A 22609-nucleotide genomic window follows, 5' to 3' on the forward strand; every position below is an offset into this window, starting at 1 on the left:
TTCATAGTATGTCATTTGTTCTTCTGTTGTGTGAAAGTTTAGTGGAAGAAACAGGTAAATGCTACATTGCCATTCTTTCATACAACAAGGGGAGTTTATTCAGCAGAATCAGTCTTGCATAACAAATTTTAATACAGGAGAAGGGAACAGAATATTTGTGAAGGAGTACTTCTTTGGCCAAAAGTCTCTTCTCTATCCCTAAAAGTATCGCTAAACAAATAGGCTTGAAGAAACATAGTTTCCTGTGAATGTTTTGCAGGTTTTCTTAATTTTTGATATGTAAAGTCACAAGTGGTGAACCTATCAAAGATTTTGCTTGCAGTTTTGACAGAAGTTTCACATAACTACGTCTTGCAGAGGATCTTTTGTACAACACGAAGTAAAATTGGCCAAGAAGACCAGTGGTATCCTGGGGTGCATTAGGAAGAGTGTTGCCAGCAGGTCAAGGGAGGTGATCCTCCCCCTCTACTCAGCCATAGTGAGGCCACATCTGGAGTGCTGTGTCCAGTTCTGGGCTCCCCACTACAAGAGAGACGTGGCACTACTGGAGCAAGTCCAGCGGAGGGCTACAAAGATGATTAGGGGACTGGAACATCTCTCATAGGAAGAAGGGCTGAGAGAGCTGGGCCTGTTTAGCCTCAAGAAGAGAAGACTGAGAGGGGATCTTATCAATGTATACAAATATCTGAAGGGAGGGTATCAGGAGGATGGGGCCAGACTCTTTTCAGTGGTGCCCAGCAACAGGACACGAGGCAACGGGCACAAACTGAAACACAGGAAGTTCTATCTGAACATGAGGAAAAACTTCTTCACTGKGAGGGTGACAGAGCACTGGCACAGGTTGCCCAGAGAGGTTGTGGAGTCTCCTTCTGTGGAGATATTCAGAACTCGCCTGGACGCAATCCTGTGCAACGTGCTCTAGGTGACCCTGCTTGAGCAGGGGGGTTGGACTAGATGATCTCCAGAGGTCCCTTCCAAACTCAACCTTTCTGTGATTCTGTGAAAAGTTGTGGTAGCTGCATAACTGATGGGAGAGATTAAAATAAGCTTCAAGCAACACTGTGTTTGTCTCATGAAATGGCAATAGGACATCAGAGCTGAAGTCACCTAGGGAATATCTGAAAAATGTATCTGTGACTCTTTCATTCCATCTTGGCTGTTAAGGACTGGGGAAGAGTCATATATTAATGTGAAGTGTATGAAACAACATAAGCATAGTTGCCTTACAACACTTTAAAAATATTTTTATTCACAGTCATTCTTTTTTCAGGTTTAACAATCTGTGGGCATAACTGTCTGCTAACTGCTGAATGGATGTCTGCCAGTAAAATTGTGTGTCGAGTGGGACAAGCTAAAAATGATAAGGGGGACATTATCGTCACGACAAAGTCTGGTGGCAAAGGAACTTCAACTGTTTCCTTCAAACTGCTGAAGCCTGAAAAAATAGGTATTTTTCTTGTTCAAACTCATATCTGTTTTTTGCTAAGTATATGACTGAGTGCCTCTTTGAATAAAATGGATATTTAAAATGGGCCCACCTGGGAACAGCCTTTAGTTGTCTAAAAAAGTAGAATATATCAATAAAATATATATAAATTCATACTACATGTAAATTAAATTCCTCTTTCTAATATCCTGATAAACCCTCAATGAGTAATGAAAAGTGGCTCCTTTTATTGTTGGGCAGAAGCATTACATTTTTCAAAAAATTGATGATAGATCCAGTAATTGTTCATCTTACTTTTAAGTGTACTAGATAAATACAAAATATAAAAAAACCTCGTGAGCTTTATACCTAAATCCAGAGCTGACAGTTAGTCTTTTAAAGAAAGCTTAGTCCCGAGTGCCATTTCTTATTTTTAATTTAAACCATCCTGTAAGACAGAAAGTCTGAAGTGTTTTTCTTGTGGTGCTTAATCATTAAAATGATGTTGCCAAGCAGTCTAGGACCTCTGCTTAATCTAGAATCCAGTCTAAATACCTTCTGGATTTAAAATGCCTCTCTCAGAAAAACTCATTGATACAGTTAGATAGGCATCTTTTTTTTTTAACATAAGGGTTCTCACAAAAGGAACTGTTTTAGGCTTTTGTTCTCTCCCTGCAGTTCAGTAACAATTAAATAATGCATAATTTCTCCCAAGCTATATTAAGATCTCTTGCATAATTTCTCCCAAGGTGTTGAATTAGGGATGTTCAAGAATCTGGCTATGATTTCTTCCTGGGGTCCAAAACCATTGTGCCTCACCTTTGCATGTTGTTTGTGCTAAGGCTTTGGAAACAAAGCCAGTCTTATGTTCACTGGGATCTTGAAGGCGTCATCCTTTTGACATGTGGCCAAAGTTGGCTGACTTTGTGCTTAATAAGTGCCATAGAGAAAGGGATCTTTCTTAAAATATGCCCATAGGGAGACCTCAAACTGACTGATGGTTTTGAAAGTAATGGATGACAAAGTGGTGGACAGATATCAAAATACTTGAGGGAATGAAAAATACTGTTACATTGTGATCATAAGCAAGAGGACAATGCTCTTAATTTACATGGAATGGTGTACTCTTAAAGAGGTAGTGTTTGATGCCCAGGCATTAATACCTTTTCAGCAGCTATAATAAAATAATTTAGCATAATTGTATCCAGGTTGTTTTGCCATGTATCTTTCAAAATATTACCTAGGCATGCATTTTATATTTATTGGGATTTTTCAAATTATTTCAGTATGTTAGAAGTTGATAGTGCTGGACAGCCCTTGTTGTTTTAAGGATATGTTCTTTGTTTTCTCTAGGTATCTTGGATCAGTCTGCTGTCTGGGTGGATGAAATGAACTATTATGACATGCGCACTGATAAGAACAAAGGGATTCCCCCCTTGTCCCTACGTCCAGCTAATCCACTTGGTATTGAGATAGACAAGTGAGTACCAAATGTCTTTAATCCACTTTTTTAGTGGTTTTCTCTATATATGCCTCTGTGAATTCCAGAAAAGTTTAACAGTTTATAGGGCGGGGAAGGATTTGAAAATACATACATATATTAGCTGATGGTATAAAATTTGATGCTTAAAAGAGCTGTTGGTGCATGCTCTGTTCTGCTTCATAATCCTTATTTTTGGAGCGTCAATTAGGACTGTAGATAATGGAAAAGCCTGATATATTGAACCCCTATGATGTTTAGATTTTGAGGAAGGCTTTGGATTTATACTTTGTAGCTATGGAATACTTAACATTGCATTTGAGTTTCATGGGGCTTTCAAGGTTGTTTAGATAGCTATCGGTTGCTAAAATTGCACTGTAAAATATGATTTATTATACCACAGCAACTAGTTTATTTTATTGAAATCTAAATACTGTTTTCCAATCCACAGAATCCTTTACTTTTGTTCATAAATAGGTAGACTTTGTAACATTTTTTCTGAAATGGGGACTTTATAATAAGCAATAAACAGAATTAGAGGGCTTTAGAAGAGATACTGTTAGGGCTCCAAACCTGACCAACTCCTAGAAATAGTGTCAGAAACAATATTTCTCTTGATCAAGGTATTAGCTCTGCCAGAAACAAAGGCTATTTAAAATTAGACTGTTTCACTAGCGGGCGGTCTCATTCTCTGAATACTTGGTTTATTTGTGAGCAAGAGTACATACATGGTTTCATCTGTCTGTTTTTTAGAACAGTGGAGGCTGTGAATAATTTCAGTATTATTCCTTTTTCACAAGGTTGGGGTATTGTGGTTGTGCACTTCTGTAGTAAGAAACTTCTTGGTCTAATTTTTCATGTCTGAAATTTGCCAATGTCTCTATTAATTGTTGTTTGGGATTTAATTTAATCATTGTCTCTTATTACTTAGCACAATAGGCAAAATCTTCTATTAAATCATTTTTATCTGGACTTAATTATCTCCAGTTTTCTGTAATTCCTGAATTATCATCCTTTTGAAACCCTGACAATTAACAGCTTGGAGTCTGAATCCTTCTGACAAAACATGACAGACTTCAAGAAGTTCCTAAAAACATGAAGTTCTTGCTTTCCATTCATCTGTTCATTTGTATCCAGTGGCTAGAGTCATGTGAAAGGATTCTTTGAACTGAAGGCCAGAAGGAATCATTAGAATATTTGGTCTAAAGTCTTGTCAGCTCAAACTGTTAATTATTATTTTATTTTAAATACAGTTCTTTCCGCATTTATTCCAATGATTTGTGATTATTCTTAGTATGTATTTTCCCAGAAGGTATCCAGTCTTGATTTGGGGGAATCACATTGTAGAAAATCCAGTGTCCATTGTTAGCTTGTTCTGATAGGTAAATGAACATTTCCCAAAACCTATGTGATTTCCACTGCATTTGGCATCAGTTTCCAGCCTCTGGTTATGCATTTCTTTCCTAGTTTGAGTATGTCTTTTTCTTTCTTTTGAAAGTAATTACCCAGTCTTTTTTGTAATAAGCTGAGATTTTTGACTGATCTATATCCCTTCGTGTAAGTATTTTTCTCCAGCCCTTGAAATAACTTCTGATACTCTTCCTTCATTTCCAGTTTTCCAACCCTGTTAAATGCAGACTTTAGAACTGTGGGCAATATCCCAGCATCATACCAGAAGACTTCCTGTCTCTGCTCTTCTCCCTCCCCTGTTTGTACATTCAAAATAGATGATAATCCTTTTTACCCCAGCGTTGCACTGGGAGCTAGCAGTGAGTGTCTTGTTAGCTGATTCTCATCGGTTGCTACTTCTGCTCCTGATGTGGTCACCGATTACTCTGCAGGGATGACCTGGATTCCTTTACCCTAGCTGTGTCACTTTGCATTTGACAGTGTTCAGCTGTATGTTGTTTCCTTGACAAGTTGGTCTTCTCAGTCCGGATGACAGAATTTTTCTTGTTTACTTAATATTTTCTCCAACTATTTATAAAAATTATTGGTGATAAAACTAGTAGATGATTCAATTACTGATTAAATAGTATTGTGGGCTTTAGTAAAGCCTTACCTAAAGATAATCTCAGGTTTGTTTCCCCACTGATTGTTTTTTATTTTTTGCATTTAGTCAGCTGTGTGATATATACTACTGGCACTGCATAGCACTAAGTTTTTAATCAGTCTCATGTACCAAGTTTCCATTAAAAGGACGATATATTAAATTTGCTGGGTTACTTTTTTCAATGAAGCACTTAATCTCAAAGCCAGTAGAATATGTTTTCAAACATTTTATGAAACTTTAAAACTGTTGTTAAAACTTTTTCTCTACTTTAATTTTGTATTAGTTGAACCCTGTAAAAGCTTTTCCATTATTTCTCCAGAATTTAAGTCAGAATAACCACTTCAATTTTATCAGACATCTGTGTGTTTCTCACAAGGCTTCTTTCAGTAAATGTGTTGGTTATGTCACAGTTACTTTTAAATTGGTCTTATTTTAAGAGAACTTTTAATATAAGATCTCAACTTCATAACCAAAACTAATAGTTCTTACAGTCAAGGCAGCTTGCATTTGATACAATAAGAATTACCTTTTGGAAGCCTAAACAGTAGGAATATTTTAATTTGCTGGCATCTGTTTGGATGTTTTGTTAAATAGGAAACCAACAAGGTTATCTTTTAAATATTTTATCTCGAAGCATGAGTAAGTAGCATGTTAATGAACTCGGATTTTGTGTGTAAAAGAAATACAAAGGAAGTCAGAAATATTTAAATGCAGTTAGGAAAGAAGAACCCTTTTGTGAGGGGAAAAAATAGAGAAACATTTGGGGAACTGTCATATCAAGCCTAGGTGTTCATGCTGTAAACACACAGGTTTGCAAATACTTGAAGTATGGAGTGGGTGAGTAAGGAGAAGAATTGTACAAGGTAGTGAAGAAAAATGGCAATTATAAATTAAGAAAGGGAGCGTACAAGCAAGCATTAACCATTACTAGGTACTGGAATAGTTTCGCACTAGAAGTGATAAAAAGTGCTGGAATTCTGGGATGTTTTAAACTAAAAGAAAGCCTAGTGCAATAAAGAACAGTTGTGTGTTACAAAGAGGAGGAACTCTGCAGCATAATGGATCTTTCCTTTGTTAACACGTTGGACTTGTTTAAACAGTTCTTAAATGTTTACAGCTTGGGACATATTTTAGTTCTGAAGCTGAAATGGGCCATAAGCTTGTGGCACTTGGTGGGATTTCCAGCCTTTGTAGCGTGTCTTCCAGTGGTCTGGTGGCAGCTGAGGAAAGGAGTGTTATGCATTGAGCATGCTAACAGTGGTAAACAAAAGAAGCATTTAAAGAGGGATAGTGTGGAGAGAACCAGGGAGAAAATCAGAGAGTTAAACAGATTTGAGAAAATAGGAGTCAGGATAGGAAAAAGCTAGAGGGGAGCACACTGTGGAGAAAACGGGAAATGGGTAGACTAGGGATAGAAGGAGAGGAGAAAGTCATCCTTCTAGAAAGTGCTTGTCAAGCATCAACAAATGATGCAGAAAAGACAGTCTGAAACATGGGAAAGGGTTAGTTCACCTATCCTTTGTGATTTTTTTTTTTCTTTTTAATATAGGTTATTCTTAGTTCTAAAAAGTCGCATTTGTGGGTTTTTAAGATAATTGTTTATGATACTTTGTCCAATTAAAACACATTTAAAAATTAATCATAGCTTGTGAATCATTCAGCTGGGTATTTTCAAGATGTTGCAGATGGGACATTTAAATACTAAAAAAACCCTTTCCATAATGAAATATTGTACTAGAGTATTTCTAGTCTTTAAACTGTTGACATGCATGGAGACTGAGTTTTTTATTTATTCTGACTCAGTAGATGCAAGATTAGAGTTTAATTAGAAATGACTGGGATTTAAGTGAATAAAGCCTTTGAACTGTGAATTAAGGTAAAAAATAGTGGGTCTGATACTTTCTAATAATAATTAGAATACCACACGTAGTTTGACTTATAGGTGTAATACATATACTCAAAATGTGCATTTAGAAACTGGAATTTTCTTTTCATATTCGGATGTTGCAAGGATGTAAAAGTAAGAACTACGGATATCCACTGTTCCTCCTTATCGCTTTTAGTCAAGACTAAGTTAAGTGTTACAGGTAGACATTGTGTGCAAGCCATCATCTTTCAGCCTGAAAGTTTAACAAGTAATACATWTTTGTAACTTCTGGCTGATAAGTCCTTCATATTTTTCAAGACTTAATTGCTGTTCTTGTATCACACAACTTTTTTTTGAAGTAGAGTTCCAATTGTGAAAAAAATAAATCGAAAATAAATCATCCTGTAATGAAACTAGAACATGTTGGCTAAGAATCACTGTTGAAGCATAATAAAGTCACAAATATATTCATAGAAGAATGTTTGTACATGTTTTTCTGCCTTGCTCGTAGTTGTATGTTCATATTTTAAAACAGAACTGCTTCCAATTAGATTAAACTTGTTACATAGTTAAAACTTGGTGCATATTGTGTGTGTGCTATGAAATGTTTCCTTCACACAAGAAAACAGGTATTTAAAATAGGTAATCTTTCTGAGTTCTAACTTATTGATTTTCAGGAAAGAATAGAAATTGAGACGGAGTTTTAGTTTTCTATTGCCATCTTTATAATGCCTTGAAGTGCAAAGCAAGTCTAGTGTCCCCTTCACCCCCAACAAGGGGGGATCAGGGGGGAAGAAGGAATATTCCTGGCTGTGGTATTATGGAGATGCAGCCAGAAACCATTACAGGAGGCTATTATATAGCTTGCAGGAGGAAAAGGATTTCCAAATGGTCACCAAATAGAAGCGTCAAAAGTTGTTATGAAAATACTAACAGTAACAGTAATGTTATAGTATTTATGTTTATTTTCACATTTTAAAATGGTTACAAGAACAGGTTGGTAAGTGATGTAGTGACTAGAATTTGGAACAGTTCGGGGAGAGAAAAATGTTATTCTTGTTTCATGAGAGCACTGGGCAAAATCTGTTCGTGAAAATTTAGATCCACRTAAAACTTGTTAATCAATTACTTGTTCAGATGTTTCACATATACTTTCTCCCTCCCACGCAACAAGTCAGTGTTTACATCAGGTGTACTCTACCTCCCCTATCTACTCTGTCACACTAAGAAAATCTATTCTCTGCAAAGCAGTAACTGTAGTCAGACCTAGTGGTAGTTAGAAAGTTTTTGAATAGTGTCTGTTGTTTTGCATGTAGCAGAGGTCATTATGGTGGATCAATCTCGTACATGAAAGCAAATGCTGACATGCTAAGTACATTCCACATAGCTCTATATCCACCCACTCAATACAGATTCTGGCCTCTTCCCACGCCAGCTTCCAAAACATTTCAGCTGCGAAGATTTGACAGACTGATCTTACACTGCCACCTAATGGTAACTGTCAGCTTGCTACCGTGAGCTAGGACTTTCTGGGGTTTTTTTTGTTTTTTTTTTTTAAACGGCTTGTATGGAAATTCATTGGGTAATTGCATACTTGAATAAGATAAACTCCTGCAGAATAAGATAAACTCCTGACAGCAGCAGACACTTTATGGCAACTTATATCATAGGGACACCAGAGAAAAAATTGTGAAACCTGCAAGAGAGAGATCCAGTATCTGTGTCCCAGTATTATGATTAAAAATATACTAAAGCTTATGATTAAAAATATACTAACGCTTACTGCTTGTAAGACTGGTATATCAGTTCAGGTGCCTGCTTCTATTTCTTAGTAGATTTCTGTTATCATAATTTTCCATTTATCAGCGATGGTTAATCATTTTGTTGACATATCTCTCATTAGCCCAATGCTACTAGAGAATAATGGCCCAAGTGCATCCTTGTCTTGTTGCTGTTGCAGAGAGCTTTGTTAACGCCTTCCAATTGGTCTTGTTTAGTCTACTCCAGTGTCCTTTATGCTGGTCTTCTTGCATGAATGATTAACAAAGTACAGCTGGTACAAAGCCTGCTTCTAAGAGTCTGACTGGTACCAGACAGCGAGAGAGTATACAGCAACTCTAGTTTTAGCTTGTTTATGCTGGTTGCCATTCAGAATCTGTGTTTATTTAAAGTTGCTCCTTTTGACCTGTAAACTCCTGTGGAATTGAGGTTCAAGTTACCTTTTGGTGGCTGCATCCAGTTTTGGTACCTGACTTTAATCTGTAAATACTGTCACGTATGCTGAAAATCATACTAGGAGATTCTGAAATTTAGGGGGAAAAATAATCTTTACAGAAAAATTATAAATTGCTAAGTTGCTGTCATAGCCAAGCTCTGTTCAGTAGTATCCGCTGCATTCTGTTGCTGTTACTCTAGAATTTTGTCTAATATTAAATTGTAAGTCCTTGGGGGCTGTGATTTACCCATGGAGATCATAGACTAATCTTAAGCCTCTGGCAAATATAAACACTCTGTGTATGCATGAGTTCTGTAGTAGAATTTGTAAGATTGATATGTGCTGTAATGTTAAATTAGAATTATTGAGTACTAGGTTATGTTGTACATAAAGTATGAGGTGGTGGAGTGGTGCAGGAAGGACTTGTATTGCTGGACATGTGGCACAAGTGAATTGATTGTACATTATGTATTTTGGATCTAAAGTAGATGTGCATGCCCTATACGTGAGTGCAGGTACCATTGAGATACTGCACAGTTGTATTAGATATACTTAAAATATGTTTGAGGGAAGTGAAAGTTTGTGGTGGTTTGAAACCAAATTTATTTACAGTATATGAGATCTTAATTATTTTTATATTTAAAAATGTTGCGTGATAGTTTTGATGGATAAAACTCTTCAGTAGTTAACCAGAGCTCCAGTACCAGATCTGTTTTTGTTTTAATAAAATAGTCTTGCCTAGCAGAAAGTACTACTTTATCAATTCAATACATTTACCTTTGCTTAGATTGTAAGGGTGGAGAAACACACAGAGTCCTCAAAGATGGTAAACTTGTCTCTTTTTCTGAGGTTCCCTGGATTCCGTTTCTGGTTCCCAATTTCTTTTACAGTGATGGCTTTTTAATCAATGACAGAGTTTTAAGAGTTACTTCTTGCAGTATGTAACTACTCTTACATAACTAGCGAAGCACCAGAAGAATGATGATCAGCAATGTGTAAGTGTGATCTCAGCTTTTGCTACTAGTTCATGTTCAGCCTAAAATTAAAACGAGGAAAACAGAAATACTTTCTCAAATCACATATGTGCCTGTTTACAAGTAAACTGTAAGTCAGTTTTCTTTGTAACAACTTCTAAGCACTTATTTATCTAATTTAATAGTGGAAGTTAACAAAACCCAAGCTTGTATGGATGTGGAGTCAGTCTTTCTTTAGATGCATCTGGCCAGACATTTTAGAAATGCGGTTGCTTTCACTTTGAACTTTTTAGTGAGCAGCTTGTTGTGGAGATAGTTGTAGTAAGTCATTTCAAACTACCTGTATCTATGTTAGTGGAAAAAGTACAGGCAAAATGCATGATAAAAATGAGGATGCTACACCACAGAGTATACCATATTCTTAATGTACCACACACATTCACGTTTGTGTTTCTCTTGTGTTGTGACCATGTGAAATTTCTCCACACAGATAAGAACACCCACAAATGCATTGCTAGCTTAGGGTTCCCCACAAATACGTCTGTTTGGAAAAAAGCTCCCAAGAACTTTTCAAAGCAGCCAAACATTGAACTCAAAACAAAAAGAAAAAACACAACCAAACAAAAAAACCCTTCATTTCTGTCAAACTGTCCATGGGCAAAACTCATTTGCAGGAATTTATTACATCCCTAGCTAAATGATTGGTCTTTATCTCAGTATTTTTTTCTAGGAGTTTTTTGTTTTTGTTTTTTTTTAACTTTTTTTTTTTTTAAGCATTAATTTTTTTTTTTTTTTTTTTTATTTTTTTTTTTTTTTTTTTTTTCCATTAAATAAATGTAGTTGACCACAAAGATGCCACCATGTGTGGATTTAATATAAACTTTTCTGGGCAACCATGGTATATATCATATGTGAGAAACTGTCTGGTAAATTCTTCGTGCCTACTACGCACTTTTGAATACTTTAAAAAAAAAAAAAMCAAGATATTATCTTAAAATGTCTTTAAAGAGGGTTAAAATGGGACTGTATCTTATGACTGTCAGCATTTTCTGCTCACTAGCTGGCACTCACAAAATTCAAGATCACTGGTAACTTTGAGTCTCAGTACTGATGTTTATAAATTTTTATATTGCATTCTCACTTTTTTCATCAAGCATAGAGAAATATTGTGACCTTCATTGTTAACTGCTACATTTGTTTCTTGTACTGTTTTCCTTGTCTCTCTCCTTTTCATATCTGTCATTGCTTTTCCTTGCATCTCATTTGATGATTTTTTTTTTGCTGTTTTTTAAAAATATTGTTATATACCCCTGCTGTAATCCGGTGCTACTGATGAATGACTTCTGTGCCATGTCATTATGTATGTGGTCCTTTGTACCTGCTTGTGCTAATGGTCCTTTGAATATGAACAGAAACTTACAGAGGGCAACTTTTGTTGCTGTATAATTGCTTTTATTAATATGTCTGCCTTAAGATTTATTTCATTTAATCTGCTCTTTGCTTTTCAACATTTTATTTAAAAATGTGGAATAAAAACAGCTTTAGTGTCCTTGAAACATCTTTAGATTAAAAAAAAATTAACAAATTATCACTTCCAAGTCCATTTAAAGGGCTTTTTATACATTTTAAATCTCCATTAGCTGGTTCTGGATCATCTCCTCCCACCCCCACCCCCCCCAGCCTGACCTTAAATGCAAGGTACTGCAGATTTGCATCTGTGTATAATGTATTTGGTATAGAAACAGTTTGTCTAGTTTGTGAGCATCAGAGAGGGATTTTATTTTGAATTCTGAGTCAGACTTTGTGGTCCAAAAATGAAGAAATAAGTTTTTAAATTTCTTTATCAAGATTAGTTTCTGAAAATGGGATGTGCCTGGGTCTAGAGACCTGAGTGGTGAGTGTGCACCTGGTGATGTGCTGGGGGAGCATGGCGGAATGAATATGGCCAAGTGTGAAATGCCTGTCTGGACTGAGAGAAGAATATTGTCATGTTTTCTTTAACAAGTGGATTTAACTGTTTTTAGTATGTTGATTTAAAATAAATGAAATACATTTTCTGTATCAGTATGTTAGGAAATACTTTTTAGTTTTAAAAAATATTGTTGCAAACAATCTGCTTGCACAAGCAATTCACTCGCTTGCTATCTTTATGCAGTGAAAGACTGAATAAAAATAAACAGAGTGTGCTGTTTCCCACTTGGGATATGCCTACTTTTCTTTTGTATTTTGTGTCACTATTGACAGACAGGTCAGTGTATTCTGTTTTGCAGGAAGATGATTTTTAACTCAGGATTTCTTTCTGTGTCTGTCCATAATGGAAGTATGCTCTGCGTTTCTTCCCCCATGTGTTCATGGGACTTCTGCTGCACGTGGAGCAGTAAATAGACAGTGTTGCAAGATCACCTAGAATCTATCAATGTGATGATGTCCTGTAGTCTTAAAGTTGGACTGATATCGATTCAAGGATTAAAAAGAGTATTCTCACTTACCTATTTGGCTTGATGCAGTGGTTTTCCTTTTTAAAGGGTAGAGTTGACTTTGAGTATATTCAATGTCAGTGGCCCTGTATTTGGATAAAAGTGGTATCATAGTGAGTCTGTTTAGTCCCATTTTCTGAAGGCAGCACTTCTTTTTATTTAGAAACATTTTGCACAGGCAACGCTTTCTTCCTTATAAAGTGCATAAAGCCCCCAATAATCTAAGGCCATCAAGCAAAGAAATATCAAACCAAATCATTTAGACTTTTTGCTTTTATAGTGTCAGTCAGATACACTGAAACTTCCTTTTTAACCTTTATTTTTCCCTGGATAAAGATTTGAAACACAAGGCCTGTTTCGTAATATTTTTTTAAAGCCTCCATATTACTTCTTTTGAACAGAGCATTTCAAGCACATTTGCTCTGCTGATGAAATGAGAAGATACTTTAAATAAAATGGTATTGGTGATCTCTGCATGCACATACAGAACTCTTAAGACTGTTGTAAATTCCAAGTATAGAAGTTTATAGAAGTCTGTTTAGGCTTAAAAAGACAAGTCATGGCACTTCCTCTTTATAAAGATATAAAGATCAGTTCTTAAGATTTTAATTTTAAATATGAATTTTCAGTACTGCTGGGGAAGTAAGCTAGAATGTCTGTTTTAGAATAGCAGTGTGCAGTTAGTTTTTCTACCTTCTTTGTGTATGTGAAATGCTGTAGCAACATGTAGCTTGTACAGTATGTACTCAGTTGTAGTTATCTGAGCTCTATGTAAGTACATATGATGCATAAGAGTGATATGGCAATATTTTCCCAGTCATCACTGTGAATAGTAGCAGACCCTGTGAGAGTGCCTGACAGTGTATATCTAAATGATGGATTCAGCAAAGAAGGCTTAAAGCAAGAGCAACTTTGCTCTTGTTTGTATGAGATCAGCTGTAGGAACTTTACAACTCTTATGTCTTGTGAGCAACAGAAATAAGAAATTGAGTGTTTTTGCATACCTGCCTCATAGTTACTCAATGAATGTATTATTCACTAATAAAAATTAAATAACTTAATAGTTTTAAAGACTGTATATTTAATAATGTAGTATTTCAAAGAAAGAGATCCATCTGTCTACATGTTCTGATGCAGTATTATTAAGCTGAAATTTTACGCTTCAAACACTGTGTAAAAATTATCGAAAGGTAGTTAACTCTTATGGAAACATTCACAGTGATACTGTTGACTGTTAAAATTAGTGCTAACATGTTTTATCATTTTATTATATTACTTCACTGTGTAGTACTGAAATCAAAATGATAAAACTATTTTTATTTAGATTAGATTTCTTTTCCAGATACACTAGGTGTGTCTGTAATACCAGATTTAGTTTCATGACAAGTTACAAGTTTATATTTACATTTTGTTGGAACACGAGCTGTTGTGCTATGCAACACTTTTAATTGTAACCTGTTTACTAGAATATGTCTCACTGAAGAAAAGAATATTTATTTTTCAGAGGCAGATTTCCTCAGAAAGATTTAGAGGCACTGTTTCCTGGGATGAGTGCTGATTTCACTAGTGAAAACTTTTCTGCTGCCTGGTACCTGATTGAGAATCATTCAACAACAAGGTTTGTTGCTATTATATTGTATAAATAGTTTTAATAACATCAAATATACTTGCATTTTCATTATACGAGATGTCGGTGATGGTTGACATTGTAGTAACAGATCTATTTTTCTATGTGAGGAGGCAGTTGTCTTGCTTTAGGCTAAAGCCCTACATGAACTGAGAAGTTAGGCAGCATGACCTTAAGCAGGAGCTCCAGACGATAACTTAAGTCATGACTATAGCCTCAGGAAAAGGGCACTGAACAGACTAAAACTGTTATTGGTAACAGTTAGCTTTTAGCCAGCAGTTGTGGCAGATGTTATAGCAGAAAAAGGTTGGACCTGTGAGTAAGATCTTTGGGGTGAATCTCTTAAAATCTTGACCACTAACTTTTAAGTCTGGTTCATAATAATGTGTACTTGCATGGATGCATTACATAAATATATTTTTATGTGTATAATTGAGCATGCTCAGTTCTGAAACTTTAACATGCTTATGTTTGGATAATACTTGACATCATTTTAGTGGAGGGAATAAGTCTTCTTTTGACTGATAACAGTTTGAAGAGAAATACCATTTTGCCAATTTATTTAATATTTTTTTATAATCTAATAGTAGAATCAGCACTTTTGGGTGTGGCAGGGGCTTTTTTGTTTGTTTGTTTGTTTGTTTGTTTGTTTTTGTTTTTGAGACAGAGAGACAGAGAGCATGAGCTCCAGAACATAACCCTTAATCTGCCTGGGAGATGCTTTGATTTTCTCTCAAAGTGCTGGTAGATTGAGGAGCCAGAACAACAGCAAATCAACATTATTACCTAATACACACGTAATGACAGCATCTTTTGAAATAAAGTGACTGGAAGGGAAGTGATTTAAAAAGAATTGTCTTTATCACAAACTGAAAACTACTTTGGGATCAGTAGGTTTTTTAAAAGTCTAGAAGATGATAGAGTGAGAAAGAACAGACAGCTTTCGATTTTTTAAGTTTGTTCTAAGTTTGGCCCTTGGACTGTTACCCATTTGTTGCTCATACACATGGGCATCAGTGACACTGCCAAGAGAGATGCAGAATAAATCAAGAGTGACTGCAGAGCCCTGGAGACAAAGGTGAAGAGCATGGGCGCCCAGGTGGTATTCTTTGACCTACAGGTGAAGGTTCAGGTAGTAGTGGATTCATTCTGTGAGTTCACAGCTGGCTGTATGGCTGGTTTCAAGGGCAGCACTTTTTACTTTTATGACAATGTATCCTTTATTGAAGAATGAGAACTGCCAGTGAGAAATGGGACCACTGAAAAAGTGGGGCAGGAGCATCTTTGCCAGCAGACTTGCAACCTGGTGGCAAGGACTTTAAGAATATCAGAGGATGGTGATAACTGCTTGTAGTTAAGTGAAAGAATAGAGGTCAGATGCTAAGTATATGGTCCAGCGATGGGATTGAGAGAGCCCTTAGGAAAGACAAAACCAGTCAAAAGGGGGCCTACCTCAAGCACCTGTACACACATGCTCACAGCCTGAGAAACAGATAAGGGGAGCATATAATAATCTGCTTGTGGATTTAGAATATAGCACCATTGGAATAAACTGGGATGTGGTAGGATAGCTCGTGTGCTGGAATTCTGTGATGAATGGGAACAGGCTTTTGGGGAAGGACAAGCAGGAAGAGGAAAGGGACTTGCTCTTTGTGTGAAGGAGCAGCTTGAATATATGGAGCTCTCTTATGGAATGGGTAGCAGGATGGTTGAGAGCTTGTGGATCAGGATCAGAGGAGGCCAAAAAGGATGACATTGCAGTGCGATGAGGAAGTGGACGAAGTCATCTTCAAGCAACTTGAGAGAGTTTCCAGATCACAGACCCTGGTTCTTGGAGACTTTAACCTCCCTGACAATTGCTGGAAGGGCAACAGAAAAGGATGCAAGCAATCCAGGAGGCCTTCGGAGTGTGTTAGGAATGACTTCTTAAGATAGATGCTAGACAGGCAACCAGAGGTGATGCTTTCCCGGGTCTGCTTCTCACAACAAGATCAGGGATGTGATAATCAGTGGCAGCCTTGGCTGTAGCAATCATGAAATAGCTGAGTGCAAGGTCATAAGGGGAGCAAGGAAGGCAAGTAGCAGAGTATAGACCCTGGGTTAGGCAACAGTAGTACAGAGGAGGATCAGGTGTTTGTAACATGCCATAAATTTCAGTTGGCAATCTAGTACAAATCATCTTCTGGGATGTATCACCAGAACTGTGTTATGTAAGATATGGGGATAATTATTCTGCTTGGCATTATTAAAGCTGYAGTTGAAGCGCTCTGCCCAGTTTTGGCTACCCTGCTTGAAGAAAGGTACTGAGAGCTGAGCCACTAACATAGGAGTATTTAAATAGCTGGTTCAGTTTGCAACAAGGAAGATTTAGGTTAGATACAGATTTAAAAATGATATTAGATTTCTTAAGCCCTGGAACCAAGTAACTTGGAAAGCTGCAGAATCACCATCGTCGGAGGCTGTTGAGAATTGCTTTGACAGGTATCCATCATAGATGACCTAGGTATGTTTGACAATGCCTTGGATCTAAAAAGTAGATTAAATGACTTCTTAAAACTGATGACTAACTGGTTTATCAAAATTACAGTGGAATATGAACAACAGCATGATGTGATGATTATCTTATATCTCTAATATGACAAGGTGGCAGTAAAAACACTGGTCATCAGCGCTACCAAGCAACTGATAATCTAAGTAACTATATTAGCTTGTATGGACCCTTTTAAACTTGTACTATGCCAGTGCTATGCCATTGGATCAGTGCCTGGAAGTCAATTCTCATGTACATTTGAAGCTTCCTATTAAGAAGATACATTTCTAACATTTTCCTTCCAGTATCAGCTCGCACTCTTTTTCTATTCTTGGGAAAGAAAAGTTCCATTAATTTGTGTCTTTGTGCATCAACAGATTGAAGTCATGGTCCCCTCAGTTCAGTGGAATAAAAAAAGCTGATTTTTGTTTTTAAATGGAAACTGCATGTTTTTGGCATGTTCATATTGATTTAGAAAATCTGAATCTTAAAGCGCTGAAGGTGCAAAAGTTGTGTAAAACTGTCAACAACAAGAATGGCTCAAAGAATAGGACGAATCTGATCATGTTTGGAATCTAATTGTAAAGAGCTTTAAAAAAAAAAAAGAAAAGTTGTTTCCTTTTTTCGCTCGGAAATGTTTAGTTTTGGAAATAATCTAGAATTGCTATCAATTGTGGAATTATCTTGGCCATATCATTTGAGCTCTTTTTCCAGAAACATACAACTACTGTTCAGTTTTTGTCCTCTGTGTAACCTCAGGTATTAGGAGTGCTAAATATGTGGTGCACTGATGTTTTGGTTAGCTTAGGTATGTTTTTTCCTTGAAGGAAATTCTTTTTAAGCAATCAAAATAATGTCTTTTTTTTGTCCTGACAACAGCATGACAAATATAAATAAACTATTTAGACATACTATTAGTTCATCAGATCAAATGAAACTACTTAAAAAGAGAACAGTACAGATTTTTGTTAGTTTGAAAGTGCTGCTGGTAAGTACTTCTTGTACACCCAAGTAGGTCAATCCAGCCAGTAAATAATGTGATTTCTGACCAGCAGATCGAGAGAGGAAATAAAATGTTGTGGCATTGTGTCTATAACAAGGAAGCTGTCTGTAAGTGCACTAGTATTTTTTGTCTCCCAGCAGGTGGTGATAGCCTTCTTACTGCCTGATGTAAAGTTTGGTTTGTTTTTGTAAAAAATCTTTTCTACCACTAGTTAAAACTGACAAAGGCTTTTGGTGGAATTGCCTTATGTCTTAATTTCCTTACTTAACTGTTTTCCCTTGCACTTGGAGGTGTGGTGGAATTTTTCATTTGATTTTTCTGTATTAGGGGGAGGGGGCTTGGCCTGCAGGTAGGAGGAAGGACTTTCCTAAGGACAAAAATCATGTGTTATATTTATTATTTCTGAGTTACTTTATGGTAGCTATTTTACAGTGGATCCAGTAACATAACTAATGAGGCCATATTCATCATCAACAACAAAAAATGGTATGCAAGTCAGTCATGAATGCAGTTATCAGATCACTTTTAAAATAATTGCAGCTGACTGCAAAAAAAATATGAAATCAAATATAAACTGGCAGTGATCTAGAAATATTAGGAAACTAACACAAAGAAACCTTCCATAGACATGGTAAGTTGGACATGAGTACTCCACTTTTTTGAAAATAAAAACAATCCAATGGATTGCATTGAATGAAAAGACAGACTTTCATGAAGTAGGAATCTGTTCAGCTTCTCTTTGTTTTGCTGTAATACTCTGTTTAATTCTGAAACTTATGTCCAAACTAACATAAAAATATTGAAGGAATTCAGAAACTGAAAGTGAAAAAGGATTGTGGGCTAAACTGAAGAATGAAATATTGGAATAGTAGAAATCTCTTTAATACTGACATTTGTTTAATCTAGTGTACTAAATGTAGTGATTTAGCATTGCCTATTTAATGTAGTACAAGCACTTAGCTAAGATTAATATTACATATTTAGAAGAAATTTCTTGATTGATTTAAACTATAACAAAGTCTCTTCCAACACAAGTGATGGGAACTCTCTATATAGGATTTAAAAAAAACTCCAAAAATTTAGTTCTCTAGACATGTAATACTAAGAGAAAATCGTCATTATCAGGAAGCAAACTGGATAGCAGTCTCTCTTTAATAGTTCCTGTGACAATTTTGCAAGTATGGGGTTCTGTTTATTCATTAGTTGAACCTATTCATTGTAAGAATGTCAATGGTATTTTTGTTTATTTTCAGTTTTGATCAGCTCAAAATGGCAGTTGTGAATCTGAAGAAACAAGCCAATAAGAAGAATGAGGGGAGTCTAGCTTACGTGAAAGGGGGTCTCAGCACTTTTTTTGAAGCACAAGATGCTCTGTCAGGTAAATTGGACTTATGTTTCTTCTTTTATACTGTATTTAGTATCAGCATGTGTGGTTGACTGCAATATTAAAAATATCCTATTGTTGTTCTATGTAATATTTTCTGGAAGAATCTGATGAACCAGAAATCCATATTATGTTGGTCACAAGCTAGGACTGGCTAGTTGATTGTTGTGGTATATTTGCAAGAGAAGACACCAAAAGTATCTGACAGGAATTGAAGGCATTTGATGAAACTGTATAGCCCACAAATTCAGAAAGGAGAGGAAATGTTGAATTGGAGATGATATCAAGATGATCTACAAACCATAGCAACATAAAAACTCCTATGTTATGATACTTTATCCCATAATCAGTCTGTAATATTCATATTCACTACACTCTTATTTAGGAAGTCAGGCAGATTTTTTATTCTGCTTACCAAGGGGAACATGCAAACACAGTTTGTAGTGAGATTACATTGGTTGTCTGTACCATTTGTACATGTACTCAAAGCATAAGATGTGTCTCAGGTAAAAGCTCATCATGGGCCATCAAGGTTCTGTCTGGTTAGATACTGTGCTAGATAAGAAAGTGACTGTGTTGGGCCATTCCCAATAGCTTTGACATTTACTTCTGTGCTGTACTCCATAACTGCTGTATGTTGTAGGATAACCACTCCTGATCACTGATTCTGTGTTACAGGTACCGTGGAGTAAAAGACCATAGCTACTCATAGCCTTAGCCAAGCTAGCGCTTTTGTTGTTTTTAGGAACACAGCCTTGGCACCAAGTGGTGCTCCTAGGTGCTTCCCTTCCAAAGGGGAAGTTTGCTGTTGACCCCTTTACAGGCCAATCACTAACTATCTGCTGGTCCCTTCCATGTGGCAGGGAGAAGAGAAAGTAGTGTTGTCTCACCTGGTGCTCCACCTGTACTCCTGCCCCAGGCAGATTAACCTGTGACCTGCCCTCTGCTGCTGTGACAGTATTTTCCAGTGGTTTTGGCTACCTAATTCACTAATTTTTAGTTTAGAGAACTTCTTTTCCAGAAATGTGGACATACATGCTTTGATAGGGAAGACCTCTTTTAAAGACCTGAAGTTCATCCTAGAAAGTAACTGAATTTCTAACTGTATTTCCCTACCCAGAGTTGACCTATTACTGATCAGTTTTGAAAACCTTGGCCTAAATCTGAATAGGACTTCAATACCAGAAAAGAAGGATTGAAAGATTTAGTGGAAATACTGAAGAAAATGATTTTAGTCATATAAAAGATACTATGAAGAATCAGGATCTGACATTCCTTGACTTTTTTTAACTGAGTTTTTATTACATGCCAAGAATGCAAAATGATAGGCTATTTTTCCCGAATAGTCTTAAATATCCTGAAAATCTTGAAATCCTAATTTTATAAATAGTTTGAAATCCTCAGTAYTTCTGAACAAATATTGAAAATGTGACTTCTTTTTCACATTCAAATCTGCTCTGCAGGTAGAGCAATTAAGTACTCCCGAAGGTTCATAGTTCTATTCCCCAATTGTTACTGTTATGGATAAAAAGTATTGCTGGTGGGCATAGGTGTTATCTTGTAAGATTATTTTTTGGCCTAGCAAAGGCTTAGTAGGGTTTATAGAAAGCTAATGCAAATCATAAATATTGTGGCTTTTTGGAAACCCTAAAGGCTTTTGACACTGTCTCCCAAAGCATCCTCATAGGCAAGCTCAGGAAGTGCAGCTGGATGAGTGGACAGTGAGGTGGATTGAAAATTGGCTGAATGGCAGAGCTCAGAGGGTTGTGATCAGCGACGCAGAGTCTAGTTGGAGGCCTGTAGCTAGCGGTGTCCCCCAGGGGTCAGTACTGGGTCCAGTCTTGTTCAACAACTTCATCAATGACCTGGATGAAGGGACAGAGTGCACCCTCAGCAAGTTTGCTGACGATACCAAACTGGGAGGAGTGGCNGATRVRCCAGAGGGCTGTGCTGCCATTCAGAGAGACCTGGACAGGCTGGAGAGGTGGGCGGAGAGGAACCTCATGAAGTTCAACAAAAGCAAGTGCACCTGGGGAGGAATAACCCCATGCACCAGTGCAGGTTGGGGGTTGACCTGCTGGAAAGCAGCTCTGCGGAGAAGGACCTAGGAGTGCTGGTGGACACGAAGTTAAGCATGAGGCAGCAATGTGCCCTTGCGGCCAAGAAGGCCAATGGTATCCTGGGGTGCATCAGGAAGAGTGTTGCCAGCAGGTCAAAGGAGGTAATCCTTCCCCTCTACACAGCCCTGGTGAGGCTGCATTTGGAGTACTGCGTCCACTTCTGGGTTCCCCAACACAAGAGAGACATGGAGTTACTAGAGCGAGTCCAGCAAAGGGCTACTGAGATGATGAAGGAACTGGGGCATCTCTCTTATGAGAAAAAAGCGAGAGTGCCAGGATCGTTTAGTCTGAAGAAGAGAAGACTGAGGGGGGATCTTGTCAATGGGTATAAATATCTGAAGAGAGGGTGTCAAGAGAATGGGGCCAGACTCTTTTCAGTGGTGCCCGTGACAGGACGTGAGGCAACGGGCACAAACTGAAACACAGRMRSTTCCATCTGRACAYRAGAAAAACTTTTTTACCATGAGGGTGACTGAGCACTGGAACAGATAGCCCAGAGAGGTTGTGGAGTCTCCTTCTCTGGAGATATTCAAAACATGCCTGGATGCAATCCTGTGCAATGTGCTCTAGGTGACCCTGCTTGAGTAGGGGGTTTGGACGAGATGATCTCCAGAGGTCCCTTCCAACCTCAACCATTTTGTGGTTTTGTGAAACACAAAGTGGTGGATTTCTCTTTTTCCTTCTTTTGAAGTGTAAGCTTCTTGCCTTTAGAAACTAATTTCCTGATAAAGGGAGAGGCCAGAGAACTAGTTAGAATGTAAGAAATAAAATAATGACAGGAAAAAACAACTCATTTATTTCACTAAATGTTCTGTTCTGTATGTAAAAAATTAATAATAGCAACAATAGGGTTTTGCATTTCTTATTTGTAAGCGTTAATTTTGCATAAAATTAGAGATTATCTGTGCTATCCTTTAGCTGAATTATGAACTTAAAATTTGGGATGAATGATGTGGGTCTTAGTGACACTTCATGTCTGCAATCAAAATGGCATATTTTTATTTTCCTCCCAGRGATCTCCTGTAAGTATTCAAAAGGAAAAAAATGTGTAGCTTGTGTCATTCTAAATAATGAATTAAAATATTACTGAGAAAGAATGGCCTTGATGTTATTGTCGAAGAAAATTAGAGACTTCAAGTCTTAATCTCTTATACATATAAATCAATAACACTGGAGTTCCAGGGACTTGTAAAATCAATACAGTAGTTTACAATAATTAATACAGTATTTATTTTTAACTTCTGAAACCACACTGTTAATGAGGATGTAGTGCAGGTCACAGCTGCCTTCTGTAGCATTTTGATTTCCTTTTTCCTGATGAAATTTTCTATTAATTGCATATACAGAAGTGCTTTTGATTCTTTTCACTCTAAAAAAAAAAGTATATATACACATTTCAGCTTTATAATGCAGAGCTTCTCATTTGTCCCGTCTTCCCATATATGCAGAATGT

General features: G+C 36.9%; 1 protein-coding gene across 10 annotated transcripts in view; it reads left to right on the forward strand.

Annotated features, from left to right (window-relative positions):
- The window catches only part of EXOC2 (exocyst complex component 2), a 144628-nt gene that overhangs the window by 18991 nt on the left and 103028 nt on the right, over positions 1-22609 (forward strand). For 9 of the 10 annotated variants that reach the window (XM_026069868.1, XM_026069866.1, XM_026069869.1 and 6 more), the window contains 4 exons: positions 1271-1447; positions 2780-2906; positions 13997-14110; positions 18906-19030. In XM_026069868.1, the coding sequence (XP_025925653.1) occupies positions 1271-1447; positions 2780-2906; positions 13997-14110; positions 18906-19030 (543 nt within the window). Of the gene's footprint in view, positions 1-1270; positions 1448-2779; positions 2907-13996; positions 14111-18905; positions 19031-22609 lie in introns of those variants that run through there. The other variant, XM_026069877.1, reaches the window with a different exon arrangement.

The sequence above is a fragment of the Apteryx rowi genome, unplaced genomic scaffold, assembly GCF_003343035.1.
Source record: "Apteryx rowi isolate R43461 unplaced genomic scaffold, aptRow1 scaffold_3, whole genome shotgun sequence".
Taxonomy (NCBI): Eukaryota; Metazoa; Chordata; class Aves; order Apterygiformes; family Apterygidae; genus Apteryx; species Apteryx rowi.